At 45.1% G+C, this 14,999-nt stretch overlaps 1 protein-coding gene across 3 annotated transcripts in view; it reads left to right on the plus strand.

The window, feature by feature from the left end:
- Positions 1 to 14,999, plus strand: part of apba2b (amyloid beta (A4) precursor protein-binding, family A, member 2b) — a 33,837-nt gene that overhangs the window by 12,282 nt on the left and 6,556 nt on the right. Inside the window, exons 3-10 of one of the 3 annotated variants that reach the window (XM_060071086.1) lie at positions 234 to 1,195; positions 2,224 to 2,307; positions 4,531 to 4,567; positions 7,358 to 7,503; positions 9,861 to 9,893; positions 12,088 to 12,174; positions 12,988 to 13,173; positions 14,074 to 14,253. In XM_060071086.1, coding sequence (XP_059927069.1) covers positions 234 to 1,195; positions 2,224 to 2,307; positions 4,531 to 4,567; positions 7,358 to 7,503; positions 9,861 to 9,893; positions 12,088 to 12,174; positions 12,988 to 13,173; positions 14,074 to 14,253 — 1,715 coding nt within the window. The remainder of the gene's footprint in view (positions 1 to 233; positions 1,196 to 2,223; positions 2,308 to 4,530; positions 4,568 to 7,357; positions 7,504 to 9,860; positions 9,894 to 12,087; positions 12,175 to 12,987; positions 13,174 to 14,073; positions 14,254 to 14,999) is intronic. The other 2 variants (XM_060071087.1, XM_060071088.1) reach the window with 2 other exon arrangements.

The following is a 14,999-nucleotide window of genomic DNA, read 5'->3' on the forward strand; positions in this document are numbered from 1 at the left end:
GGTTCACATTGAACCAAGTCAATGCAATCTCAGTGATCAATACAGGCGAACAAACGATACAGGCCAAAAAATATCGGTCACATTTCACAATAAGCTTTGCTCGCTGCTCCAAACCTCCCCCCAAAAATAAATAAACATCTGCTCCACACCCCAAAACCATTGTGTATGTGTGTGTTAAGCTGCACTTTCCTGCCCCCAGTTTATTTGTTATTCCTCTCTGTTATTTGCGACAGGCCTGGCGGAGGAGGACGAGGGCGTGACCTACTACATCCGCTACTGCCCCGAAGATGACAGTTACCTGGAGGCCCCGGAGAGCAGCCGGAACCAGCCCGGCCTCGACCAGGGGAATGAGAGAAAGTACCCCCAGACCGCCCAGCAGGACAGACCAACCACGGACCAACCGAACCCGGAGGGGGAGGTGGAGTGGGTCCAGGAAGAGGAGGTGGAGGAGGGTGGGGGGGGGGTAAGAGACAAAGCGTGGGCAGAAGATGAGGAGGCGGAGAGGGAGGCAGAGACGAAGGAGGGACGGAGAGAGGAAGTCGGCCAGGTCAGAGAGGTCCGGTTGGGAGGTGGGGAGGGGAGACCCAGGGCAGAAGGGGGGGAGGGGTGGTGCGAGGCAGAGGGCGAGGTCCGCTGTGAGGTGGTTGAGCAAGACCCCGACCAGCAGCTATACGAGGGTCGCCCAGAGCCCGTTCTGGACCGCCATCACCAACACCGTCATCATCATCACCCCCCTCCACTGAACGGGGGGGTCGAGGAGGGAGAGCAGGACCACTGCCTCCCCAACAAAGAAGTAGAGCAGGGAGACTGTTATCAAGGCGACTACTACGCCCACGAGGAGGTCAACGGTAACCCCCTGCCCCCGTCTCCGGACGCCGGCCGGCGAGCCGTGGCGGCGGCTAAAGAGACTGGGGACAGGCCATGGCCGACGGGGGGCGACGATGCTGAGGAAGACATTGACCTTATCGTGGCGGAGATCAAGATGAGCATGAGCATGGGCAGCCTGAACAGCAGCGCCGATCACAGCCCTGAGGAGCACCAGTACCAGGCCCCCGCGCCCCCACACCGCCAGGACGGCCGTCCCAAGTCCCTCAACCTATCGTCCAATAGTCACAACAACGCAGAGGTCCAGAGTGTCTTCAAGGCCTACCAGCGCAGCCCAGCCGAGGAGGAGCAGAGGTGGTCCCAGGAAGAGGTGAGGACCCCCCCCCCCCCCCCCCCCCTCCTAGGATCCTATGTAGGATCCTAGGATGAAGCGACATTCTAATTACTTTCCTCAGTGTATTCCATCAAGAATGTTTATGAAATATTTAATCCCACACACTTGAATCATTCACTTACTACTCATTTATCCATACAAAGGTATTCAAAAAGAATATTAGAGGAAGGCTGAGAATGCTGCACATTGTTGTTGTATGCTGGTGTTCCCTGTGTTAAGTCCATGGCATCAGGAAGTTGTCCTCCGTTGTGTTGAAAGCCTGTAATGGATGATGTGTAGGGTTTCTGTTGTGCTGAAGTCAGTAGGAAGCTCATACCCCCATTGTGGGGGCAATAACCTGGATTTTGTTGGGTGTATCGGTAATCGATTATCGGGCCGTTAGGAAGTTGCAGAAGTCTAGACGTGAGATGACGAGAGCCCGGACCAAAACCTGCGTTGCCTTCTTATTGAGGAACGCACATATCGTTCAGATGTTGAGCATTCATCTGCAGGAGCGGGTCATCGCACTGATGGACACCTGGGCAACAAAGGCTCCTTGCCGCAGACACAACAGAGTTTTCATATTGATGAAATTGTGAACAGAGATGCCTTCCCTGGAAAAAAAGAGCAGCTCAGTCAAATGTATCCTCTATGTCTACCTACATGGAACTCTGTACGTCTACCTATACACTATACTGTACTATACTGTCTCACCAGCTCTACCTGTCTACTTATATAACTATACATCTACTGGTCTACTTATATAACTATACCTCTACCTGTCCACCTGTCTACTTATATAACTATACCTCTACCTGTCCACCTGTCTACTTATATAACTATACCTCTACCTGTCCATCTGTCTACTTATATAACTATACCTCTACCTGTCCATCTGTCTACTTATATAACTATACCTCTACCTGTCCATCTGTCTACTTATATAACTATACCTCTACCTGTCCATCTGTCTACTTATATAACTATACCTCTACCTGTCTACCTGTCAACCTGTCTATCCCCAGGTGAGCAGTAGGGGCGAGGGCCCGAGGAGACAGCAGCAGCGTTCTGACCTCAACGTTCCGCTGGAGAACAACAATGTTCCTGAGGTGAAACACATACTCACACAAATGCTTAGTAGTGATCAGGGCCGTTTCTTGCTCTATACGGACTATGCTTTTTCATAGAGCCCCCAAAGACATAGCTTCCATTTCAGCCTTTTTCTTTATTATTATGTTTTTGTTTTATTTATTAAAATAACGAAACCAACCAACTCTGCTTTCCGATATTTTGTTTATTTCCGATAGCCTAGGCCAGAGTCCTGCACGAGTCCATTGTTTGAGACCCGTCCCCGCAAAGTTCAGCACCGGATCCGACCCGTCACCTGTGATAATATCAAAATGAAATCCGCACCCGCCCGGACCTGTTAATATTTGGCCCGTTACCCGACCCGTGCCCGCGATAAATCACACACAAGCTAAAATCATTCAAATTTATGTGCTTTATTTTTAACTCGCACTATTGGAACACGTATACCCTCTTACGCTCCACTTCAAACTATGAGATGGTTAGTGTTACACCTTTACTGCTGTCGGCTCCCAGACCGTAGTCGAGGAGCACAGGGGAGACTTTCCCTCCAGGGCCGATGCTCTCTCGGGGGCCTATAGGTCGGACACCCTTCACTTTGACCGGCAGTTGGTCTGCTTATATGGTCGGAATGGTCGGAATGTAGCGGCCACCAATTCTTGGCAGGCTGGGTACTTTATTCTTACACACAACCGGACTCGTTCATTACTTCACTAAACTGACACGCACACTACCGCTCGCTCTCCTCGCTCGTCCACTCACTCGCAGACACACACACACACACACACTGCCAGTGATTTGCGTACGAGATAGGCCTACTTTCTCGTGCTCACGAGAAACTTTCTCGTGCTCTGTGTTTTAAAATATTAATTAATCTGCCATTATAAATGCAGATACCGATAGTTTGGAAAATGCCTAATATCGGCCGATAATATCGGCCCGCCGATAAATCGGTCGGGCTCTAATTAAGATAGCACAATGTATCATTCTCGCCGGAACACGCCTTTACTTATCGCCAACACGCTTCTCAGGGTGCAAGTTTAGTGGCGCAATTTGCTGCGGGGGAAAAACAGCTTTGCGCCGGGTACAAACTAGCCATGATACATCGGTGTAAAGTGAATTGCGCTGGGTGCAAGATAGGGCCCTTGATCTCATTTACACACATATGAAAGATGTAGGCAGATTGGGTTTTTAAATATATTTCTTGATGTAGGCGAGCCCCAGTGTTTTCCATTGATCATCATTTCATGTGGGTTTAAATTGCTGGGGTCAACTTTAGGTGCTTGGTTGGAATTTGAAATAAAAATAGGCTCTTTCCCCACAAAGGATTTGAGCCCAGTTACATTTTTTTTTTTGGTCTTGTCTATGTCGAGATGTAAATCAGCCATGATTTTTGTTCAACTTTAGTGCATACAAGCTGCCCTGGCCAGGTCGTTTCTCCCACAAACCAACAGATCCACATCCCTTGAGTGTGTTCTTACACGCCACTACGCATGCTCATATACTTAGAGACTGAGACGCGTGCAGCTAGAATCCTGAGCGAAGACATTTTTCACAATGATGGATGGCTTGCTAACTGCCCAATTTCGGAACATACATTCAACACAAGAGGTTGTGAGTTGAAAATCGTAGTCAACAATTAACCTGGTTCTTGGTAAACCGTCTCAATCCTTTAAAGTGAATTTAATTGATGCATTTCAAGGTAAAATGCATGCCCCCGGAAATCCTGAGAAGGTTTGGAATCCCCCAACCATATTATCACAAATTAGGGCCCCCCAAACCCCCAAAAAGCTAGACACAACCCTGCTAGGGATGCACCATATTTTATCATTTGAATAACCATATTACTGGTACTTGGTACGAACCCAGTTTGTAAACAGAAGGAAGTTAATACTGAGTCGGCCTCCAATCACGCCATTAAAAATGTTGTCTCTACCCCCCTGATAGCCATTCACAATTTTTCAAAGGCTAAAACAAACAAAGTATTTAAGAGAAACTTTAAAAACTGTTCAAAACGTTATCAAACAGAAAACAGACCGGCTGAAATATTACAACGGCAAAAATAAAACTGCTTTTGCATGTCAGCATAAATCACGAATACAATAGACATGGCCGATAATAAATCACGCATGTTGTTCTTGTATAAATAAGAATACAATATGCTATTCGGGTATTGTTCAACAACCTCCCAGCGGACATCTCTCTAACCCTTCTAACCCATCCTCCGTGTTTCTGTCTGCCTGCAGACCAAGAAAGCCACAGCCTTCCCCAGTTTTGTCGATGGTAAGATATTACATTTTTCAAGTGATTTATTGTTTTTATGACATTTTAGACATGTCATAATCATATGTTCCTTAAGGATCATTATTATCCTACTTATTCTAAGAACAGGCAAGGTCTTCAACAAATTTGATAGGATAGGAGGATAGGAGATTGAGTGAGAGAAAGATAAGACTGGTCTAGCTGTTCCATAAAATCTGGGACACAATAATCATCCGGGTGGGTTAGCTAGAGGCCTCAGAGCAGTTTATGTGTGGGTGTTTGGTTGAGTTGAAGCCATTGCATTGAGTCTAAATGGTCGGACCAAATGGATTGCAAAAAGGAAGTTGTTCATCATGATGAATGGTGCATGTGTAGCAAGTTTCATGCAAATTGCACCTTCCTAGTGGTAAAGTCGACTTGTTGAACTTCAAGGCATTATTATAGCGCCACCTTTGGGTTATACTATACCATCCTTTGATTCTCCTACTAATTTTACGAGTTCTACAAGCCTGCCAATTTGTATTACCTTTGAGCCGAAAAGTCAGGAATAAAATAATAATACTAACGAATACAATAGGGATCCTACGTTTTTCGTAGGACCCCTAACGTGTCCTCTATTTTTAAGTTTTTTATTTCTTTATTTAGCATTTTTTCGAACTGGGGCTGTCATCTCATTCTTTATGCTATCGACTCCCACATGTTCTGGAAGTTGACATATATGTGCATGGTACATTTCTGCTTCCTTCTGAAGCTGATTGAATTTGCCATAACTCAGACACAATCAATATGAATTCACAATTTTTTTATTCAGGCAAGTCCATAGATCATATAACATGTTCATCCAAACTGTTTGTCATTAGGTGAGTGCTGCATGCAGCGCTCAACTATTGTTCTTCTTAAGTTTTATTATTTTTTCTACAAACTTTGGGACCTATCTCCTTCCTTCATTTTTCACCCTGAGAAATATAATTTTTTTAGAAAGCGGAGCCGTCTGCTCATTCTGACACTTTAACTACTTCCGACTTCATAACTTGGTCAATTTTTAACCATTAACTAAACCTCTTTTAAAACATTTAACAAATCAACACACTTGTAACCCTTCAACTGTATCGAAATAGATTTTCGATATCATTTAGACGTTGAGGTTCGAGCGTGAGCACGTTCTAGATTACAGGAAAGGTGACAAGGTGGCTAGTTAGCGATAGCCAAAGGTGGCTATAAAACATAACCATGCGTTCATATGGCTAGAGGTTCATATGGCTAAACATAACCATGCGTTCATATGGCTAGAGGCAAGGTGCTTGCTACATGAAAACAATGCTTTCCTGTCCAATAGTAATTAGGGGCGAGGGAGGGCACTTAGACCTGTCACTCAAACCTCCACGCCAGTGGAGATTTGACTCATGATCTATTAGTGGAGCTGGCGTTGACTGAACATAGTTCTCCGGTTTATGTTCTTTAAGTTCTTGTCAGATTATTTACTACATAAATGAAATATAATTTTATCCATGACTATTTTGAGGCTTGATTTATTTTTAGGTCATGTACCAAACATTTTCTTTGTCTGTGTCCCTGCACATGGAGTGCGCGCGCGAGTAAAGTATGTGTGTGTGTAGCGTAAAAGTTATTAAGTCAATTAGGTCGCATTAAGGTGTTTATTTTGCTCACCATTGGTCTTTTACATAACTATTTTGTGTGTTGTGTATTAATGCCGTCTCATTGAATACCCATTTTCTGCTGCTATCAGTGTGTTCTTCACACAGACCTTGTGAGGTATGTGTGTGTGTGAGAGATAGATGAGAGGTTCCTTGTATACCACATAACGCCATAGTTAATAATTAGGTTGCGTTAAGGTGTGTATTTGTGTATTTGCCATTGCAGGAGGATAGGATTTATCGGTTTTCTGGCAATATACGTTTCCTGGTGGGTTTTGGTTGATTGGGCGTTTTTTAGTCTATAGCTGGGCTGGAAATTGCCACCGCAGTCCACCGCTGCCCAGACCGAGCTCCACCAAACAGCGGCCATGCTGCTCCGCCAGGGCCCCTTGGTCGTGACATCAGACTACATCGGAAAAGAAAGTCAGACGTCACGAACAGAACACCACCCGCGGGCGTAGCAGAATGCAACGTTCACGTAGTGTTATGGGGAGATTTGCAAAAACATAGGATTTTACCCCTTTTTTCCCTAAATTGAGGACTCCTTTCAGTAACTGATAATATGGCATAAATCATGTATGACAAATGACCATGTACAAAACCCAAAATTCCAGCATTTACATTTAAATATTCATCATTAGAAGCTTGCAGCCGAGTGTGAGGCAGCTAGGATGAGGATTAGCACCACTAACTCTGAGGCCATGACTCTCAGCAGGAAACCGGTGGATTGCCTACTCCGGGCACGGAATGACTCCTGACTTCAAGTGAAGTTCAAGGACCTCTGGGTCTTGTTTGCGAGTGCTGGAACGATGGAACGTTAGATTGGCCGGAGAATCTGAGCAGCTGGGGTGGTATTGCATTAGCTTTACCGCACCGTTGTGACGAAAAGAGAGCTGAGCCAGACGGCAAAGCTCTCGATCTAACGGTCAATCTTAGTAACCACCCTCACCTATGGTCATGAAGGATGGGCCATGACTGAAAGCCAAAATGGGTTGCTGGTGTCTCACTTAGAGATAGTGTGAGGGCGCCCTCACAACAGGCCATCTGTACCGTACTCAAGTACGTTTTCCCCCTAAAGTCTAGATTGCTTGGCCAGTGGGAGCTAACCCATATAGGGGCAACACCGGTTAACCACTTGCTCTCCCTTTTTCACCAGTCCCAGGTCCCTGTGAGCCAGAGGACCTGATAGACGGGATCATCTTCGCTGCAAACTACCTGGGCTCCACGCAGCTGCTGTCGGAGAGAAACCCCTCCAAGAACATCCGCATGATGCAGGCCCAGGAGGCTGTGAGCAGGGTCAAGGTACGCACGCACATACCAACACACGCATGCACATGATCACACGCACACACGAAAACAAACACACCAACCCACGAACAAAGACAAAACAACCATACACCCACGAACAAACACAAAACACAGAGGACCTACCGGCATGAGGGCAAGGTTGCTACTGTTTTGCATATAGTCAAGAGATTAAAATAGTGCTATATTTATATATAGGTACATGTTTGGTGTGATAACGCAATGGGCATTCGAACCACCAGGAAAGAGTGCATAGTTACAGCCAGCAATCATGAAGGGATGGTGTTGTCAGTGTGGTGTCATTATACATGAGATGGTTGAGTAGGGGGATGTGGTTGTGGCTGTACGTGTCTGCTGTTACAATTAGGTTAGGGAGAGAGAGTTAGAGACCAGTATTCCCTCCCTGCCCTCCAATCTGCTACAGCTCTCTAATATAGTCTCTCTATCTCTCTTTCCCATCCTATTGATAAAGTCTCTCGCCCTTTTGCTTTCCTCACCTCCATCGGACTACTGAAAGTATTATTGTTGTTATGGTTATTTTATGGATATTTTTTAGTGTATGCTCACCTTTTCCTTCATTTACAATTACTGGACTCTGGAAGTAGACATGTCATAATCATATGTTCCTTATGGATCATTATTATTCTACTCTTCAATGTTGTGAAGCTATTTAACAATTGTACTCTACACCTTCTGACCGGGCTGTAACAACCATCCCCAACCATTAGAATTCACTCCCACCCTTAGAAGCCGGCCTTCTCTCTGTCTCCTTGTCTTTCTCCCTCTCTTGTGTCCCTCTTTCGCACACTCTTATTTCTCTCTTCTGTTCTTCTTTTATATCTATTCCTCTCTTTTCCCCTCCATCTGTCTCTTTCTCTCTCTCTCTCTATCTCTGTGTGGACACATTCGCATAAGGGCTACACCTTGACACTACCTTGTAGCTACATTGCTTTGACACTACACGTGCATGGGGGCCGACCTCGCAATGATTCCCCGAGCCCAGTTCGGCCTATTTCTGCATCGGAACATGGCAGTCTGTTGTGTGATATGTTTCTAAATATTTGGTACTTATTTTATTTGCAAGTGCTGTGCCGAGGTATTTTTTCTATTTTTGGCAGATATTTCCATTTAGAGAATACACCGATACCTGAGACCATCTTTAACTGTGTCCTGCTATTGGAAGGTGTGTTTATGAGGTCCCATAGGCCGGTCAGTGATGATTAATAACACGATGTAGCCTAAATGGTTTTACCACGTTAAGTAGATATCATGCCCCTGACAAAGCGGCTGTAGGGTTCATCATTTAAGGGGTTACACAAGGAAAGAACTACATTGTTTAGTAGGAGATAAGGTAGGTTATAATTATAATTATAATAATAACAGAGACAATACAATTTTGTGTGCCAGTAGGTATTTCTGTTCTGCAAAAGGCAATGGATACCAACTTAAGCTTCTCGGACACTTGTAGTATAATGCCATGGTGTGTGTTGATGTCTGTAGCTTCCTCTGACCAGGTGTTTGGATGTCCATATCTGAGTAAGGGTTAAGCTTCTAGGACGCTTTTATGTAATTCTACAGGTTACATGGATGTGTGGACCTCTGTCTGGCCAGCAGTTGTTTTGGATGTCCAAGTCAGAGAGTTAGTCTTCTCCGACACTTATAGTATAACGCCAGGATGTGTTCTCTTTTGGAGCTCCGCCTGGCCAGTGGTTGATGGCTGCATTATGACACTCCTACACGACAACGGTATAAATAAGTATCACTCATCGGTCATAGCCATGGGGATAAACCGCCCTTCTAGAACTCTAAGCCACAAAGTAACAGCCCTAGTTCTAGTTCTAGTACTTTTAATATTGTAGGTCATATAATGTATACAGACAGAACACACAGTTACAAATCACATTTTTGCTATCATGGACGATCTCCTTTGCCTCCAGTGATGCGCTTCTATCTGGGGAAGCTTAGTTTGGACTGGTTCTGCGGACCTCATGCATGCCGTCACCTATGTGTGCACACGCCTTCGTGGGCATTCTATCTTTTATCTTTGTGGCGGATGGGGGCTGTTGTCTTTATCTAGCAGGTATTGGTGCTCGCCTACTTAGTTCTGTCCTGTTGTTGGCTATAGAAGATCTTTTTGTCTTTCTGTGTCCACCTCTCTTGCTCAGTGATTGAAGCCATACTCTGTGGTCTGAGGGTCTTGTTTTGTCTCGTCTTATTTTCTTTCCCTTCCTTCTCTTCTTGCTCCCGGTGCTCCTGTATCTGGCCTACATGCCTGCCTGATTTCCTGTCACCTCCCTGACTTCCTTTCTACCTGCCTGTCTGCTGTCCTGTCTACCTGCCTGCTTTCCTGTCAGAGAGTGCAGAAGGCGGCCAAAATCAAGAAGAAGGTGGTGTACAAATGTGATGACCACCAGCATCTCCCATTGTGTGTGCGTGTGTGTGTGTGTGTGTGTGTGTGTGTGTGTGTGGACCCTCAAGTCTAGATAGAGGGGGTAACATGAGGCCAGCTCAAATAATCCAAACGCAGCGTTTCTCAAGTAAACAAACAATAAACCTATATCAAGCCTGAAATGGGCCAAAGAAGCTATATATCATCAGGGTGAACCTGGGCTTAACAGACTTACCTTAAAGCCAGAATTGTCTTTCTAATAGCTCAAAATAAATACAATGGTTAAGCCTAGCTCCCTAGCTCAACAAAAACAAGCATAAATGAAAGGCCACTCACCCCTACTAGCTTCCTACAGGCTTGGTCAAAGCCTAAACAAACCTTTCACACATAAGGCCAAAATATGGCAACAGGTAGAAGGACCTAATGAATCAGAATACGTTACTAATGGCCACAGTAGAAACAAACCACAGATAGTGCGCAACTCTCCTCAGGGCCGTACTCCTCCCAGTCCACCAGGTACTGTCGTCCACGACCCCAACCGAAAATGGCCAGAACGGTCTGGCCTTTGGACTGGGGGTGATACCCAGAGAGAGGAGAGACTGACTGGCACCGAGAAGCAAACAATACACTTTCCAGAAATGGGAAAAATGCACAGAATAACATCGCCTCAGCCGTATCCTTTGCGGAGTCAGCTCGGGCAGAGGATTGAGGTGAACCATCATAGAAAATCGTTCCACTACCGTTAGAATGGTGGTTTTACCTTCCAGGAGTGGTAACCCTGTGACAAAATCAAATAAGATGTCATACCAGGGGCGTTGAGGTACAGGGAGCGGGCGCAGGAGACCAGGAGGTGAGCGTCAGGAGACCTTGTTCCGGCGCATACAGGACAGGCCACATATTCCTCAACCTCTCTCTCCATGGATACCAGAAGTGTTGCTTGAGAACAGAGTCCGGAGAGAAGGGAGGTGTGGGCCCAATGGAAACCTGAAAGCAATGAGATGCTGGAACAAACAACCGGTTAGGTGGACAGCCATCCGGTACTCGAACATTTGCCTGTCGTACCCTTTCCTCAAACAGGCAGGGCATGAAGCATGATATTCTCACAACCAGGACGGTAAGAAAGAACAAAGTAAAATGTCCAGGGCCACCTTGACCGGCAACAGTTCCATCATACTCATGTCGTAACACCTTTCAGCAGCAGAGTTTCTGGAATGTGGGAATGGAATGCGCGGGGATGAACCTTGTTATCTGTCATGGGCCACTGAGAAGGGACATCCTTGATGCCCACGTCTGAGGCCTCATCCTCCACAATGCACTGCTGAAAAGGATCAGGGAGGTTGAGGACGGGTAGGTAAAACTCTGCCTCAGCCTTAGGGATATCAGATCAACCTGTTGAGACCACAGAAACTTGATTTTAGCCAAGGCCAAGGCCATGCTTCAGAGCGGCAACTGTGCTAACATTTCCGATAAAGCATCTGTTGAAATGAACCCCAGAAAGCGCTGAACTAACCTGTAGGCCACTCGGCAACCGCACTGACTTTTGCAGGAACAATTTGAATGATATCTGGAGAGACAATAAAACGCAGGAGAAAGACGGTTTTGGCTTGGAATTCACATTTCTCAACCTGGAAGAAGAGCTGGTGGTCGAGGAGGCACTGAAGAGCTTGACATGAGTCATCTCATCAGGGGAGAAGATCAGGATATCATCCAGATAAACAACTATGAGGAAAGAAACATGCTGACTAAATATACTAGGAGGGGAATGATAATGAGGGACAAGTGAAAACAATCAAGGAGAGGGAGGTCAATCAAAGGAGCAGGAAACCTCTCGGATGAAAGTATCTGAAATGAGAGGATATATAAGTAAGACGTGGTAAAACAATAAATGATGAGGACATTTATGCAACAATTAGCAGGGCAAGACGTGACACATGCATCAATCAGTAGTTATCAGTATTACCAGTGTTGGCAATGAGCAGAGCACCGCCTGGCCAGGGCCCAGTGCTAAGCATCTCCATTCATTCATGCCAGCTATGTGGCCTCAAGCTAATTTCATGATATATGATAATGTCATGATAACGTATAGTATTACTGTATAGAATGTGTCTACATAATATATACTGTATGTGATGTAACCAGTTTATGTGGATGTGTCTGTGTGTTTGTCCGTGCGCGTGCGTGTGTGCTCACAGACTGCAGAGGTAGACACCCAAACGATGACGGAGGTGGATCTCTTCATCTCCACTCAGCGGATAAAAGTTCTGAACGCAGACTCCCAGGTACACACACACACACAAGAACACCCTCACATTCATTCATACTCTAGTCAACCAATGCAATTCTTGGTCGACTGAAATTCAACCGACCTTGCATCCAATCTGCCAGCCTAAAGATCCTGATCCACTCTCGGTCCGAGTCCCACTCAGATACAACTGAGCTTCATTCATGTAAAGCAGGTCGCACACCAGGCGAGCCACGGAGCAGCAGCATCGCAAAGCTGCTGGTTATGTTCTGTGTTTAATAAAATGGGTATGCATGCCAATTCTGATATGTTAACATGAGGCTCGCTCCGACTGAGGGACTTTTCCCTCAAGTGAGCCGCTATGGGTGTGGCTGGGGAGAGAGGATCTACCCTACTTCACCGTTTAGTGGCTCAGTTAGTGGCTCAGATAGTACCTGCCTCTGGGTAGGAGCTTCCTGAGCCTTAACTGAGCCTGATACTGAACTGATATATTTGCACATACAAACATGTAAATGCAGAGGTATGGTTGCCATAACTACCTGTAAGCTAGTTTACATTTTTTGTAATCAGACAGAAATGTTTTTCGCTAAAGTATAGCTACAGTTCCAGTCAAGTATCAAAGTCTATGTTTTATCACAGCTACAGTGTGTCCTTTATCACAGCAGCAGTCTATCCTTCATCACAGACACAATAGGTCCTTTGACACAGCTATAGTCTATCCTTTATCACAGTTACATTCTCTTTTTATCACAGTTACAATCTGCCCTTTAATACTGCTGTAGTCTATCGTTTATACAATGAGGGTTCAGCAAAGGATTGTAGAGGTTTTAACTCACTGCTCCATCTGAAGGAAACGATGATGGACAACGCACTGCGCACCATATCCTACATCGCTGACATCGGGAACATCGTGGTGCTTATGGCGAGGCGGAGGATGCCGCGCATGGCGTCGCAGGACTGCATTGAGACAACGCCAGGGGCCCCTGAGACCAAGAAACAGTACAAGATGATCTGCCACGTCTTTGAGTCGGAGGACGTAAGTGGGAACATGGCTTTTAGCTCATTACACAGTAGAGCACACTTGTTTGTACTTTAACTTTGTTCTACTATTCAACACTAGTATTTTTTATGTGTATTGTGCATTTTTTATTTGTCACTTACAATGACTTACTGAATTACAGTTGATGTTTTTTGGTAATACCAACAGTAGGGTGTAAGAGCCAGAGGTCTGGCAGGGAGGAGGATGTGAACAGGACATAGGTGAAACCATATTCAGTGTTTGATCAACTAGAATACAGGTGTGGAGAAACCAAGGGGAAGAGTAACAAGACATCTAATAGGACAAGCCGGAATCACAGGATGAGACCCAGAACAGAACCCTGAGCGATCCCAGTATGGAGACTACAAGGTTCTGATTATTTCCTTAAAGGTTACCCTTATGTGCCATCTATGAGGTAGGATATGACCTGGGAGAGTGAAGAGCATGGGATTCCCAGTTCTTGGAGGTTGGGGAAGAGGATCTGTTGGTTCGCTATGTTGGAGGCTACTGAGAGCTCCAAACGAATCACAGCGGAGGAGAGGGAGCTGTTCTAGTGTTAGGTTTCTCAGTGACAGCAAGGAGGGCAGTCTCAGTTAAGTGGCCTGCCTTGGACCCTGACTGGTGATGGTTGAGAAGTTTATTATTTTGGAGGCATGCAGAGAGTTGGGAAAAGACTGCATGCCCAAGTGTTTTGTAAATCAATGTTAGAAGAGAGACAGTTCGGCAATTTTTTACATCAGATGAGTTGAGGGTGGGTTTCTTTAGAGGTTTCACTCTCGCTGCTTCAAGTGTGTTCGGAAAACAATGTTTCTATGTACTTTCCACAAGGAGGGTTATGTGACACTAACCCCATGGCTCCGTGTCTCTCTCTCCCTCCCTCCCTCTCGGTTTTTGCAGGCCCAGCTCATAGCCCAGTCGATCGGCCAGGCCTTCAGCGTGGCCTACCAGGAGTTTCTGAGAGCTAACGGCATCAACCCAGAGGACTTGAGTCAGAAGCAGTACAGTGATGTCATCAACACCCAGGAGATGTATAACGATGACCTCATTCACTTCTCCAACTCTGCGAACTGCAAAGAGGTCGGTTGGGTGGAAAGTAGTTTGTGGAAATACACTCAGAAGCCTCATGTATAATAATATCCATTGGCGTTCAGTCGGGTTGATACAGACCACAACTACGAAGTTTAGTTTAGTTTATTGGTTTAGTTGACAGGGACCATGTACAGAAGAGGTTCTATACTAGAATTAGCTGAATAGCTAAATTGCATCTGTGGTCCCTGGGCAAGGAGTTCAAAGGACAATAAAACACATGCTAAACATTACAGACAATATCAAAAACAAAACAACAGCATCAATAACATTACATAGAAACAAATAAAATGTAAATATAAAATGTTTTTATACATCCTCACAAATGCCATAATCAAAAACATCTAACTGTGCATAAAGGAACATAAGGAATTTGCTTTAGACTTTCTCAATTCCCTTACAACTTCATTATGTAATTGTTGAAAGTTTATGTGAAGTTCATTACTTAAAACTTGTTCATGGATAATTGTGGTACTGGTTTGCATTTCCATTGGAGAAAAAAAGTGCTAATTATCTAATCTATTTATGATTCTGTCGCAGTATATGTTTTAACATATCCCTTTAACAGAACAGCCATCTTTGTCTGTCACTCTGCCACTGTTCCTGTACTTTTTAGTTTAACATGTAGACGTAGACTGTTGAACCACAACCAAATATATAAATTGAACTTCAACACGGTAATCTAGCATTTTACAATGCTAAGTCTGTTGATCCATGACAAAGCAGATACCGCACAC

The sequence above is a fragment of the Gadus macrocephalus genome, chromosome 14, assembly GCF_031168955.1.
Source record: "Gadus macrocephalus chromosome 14, ASM3116895v1".
NCBI classification, from domain to species: Eukaryota; Metazoa; Chordata; class Actinopteri; order Gadiformes; family Gadidae; genus Gadus; species Gadus macrocephalus.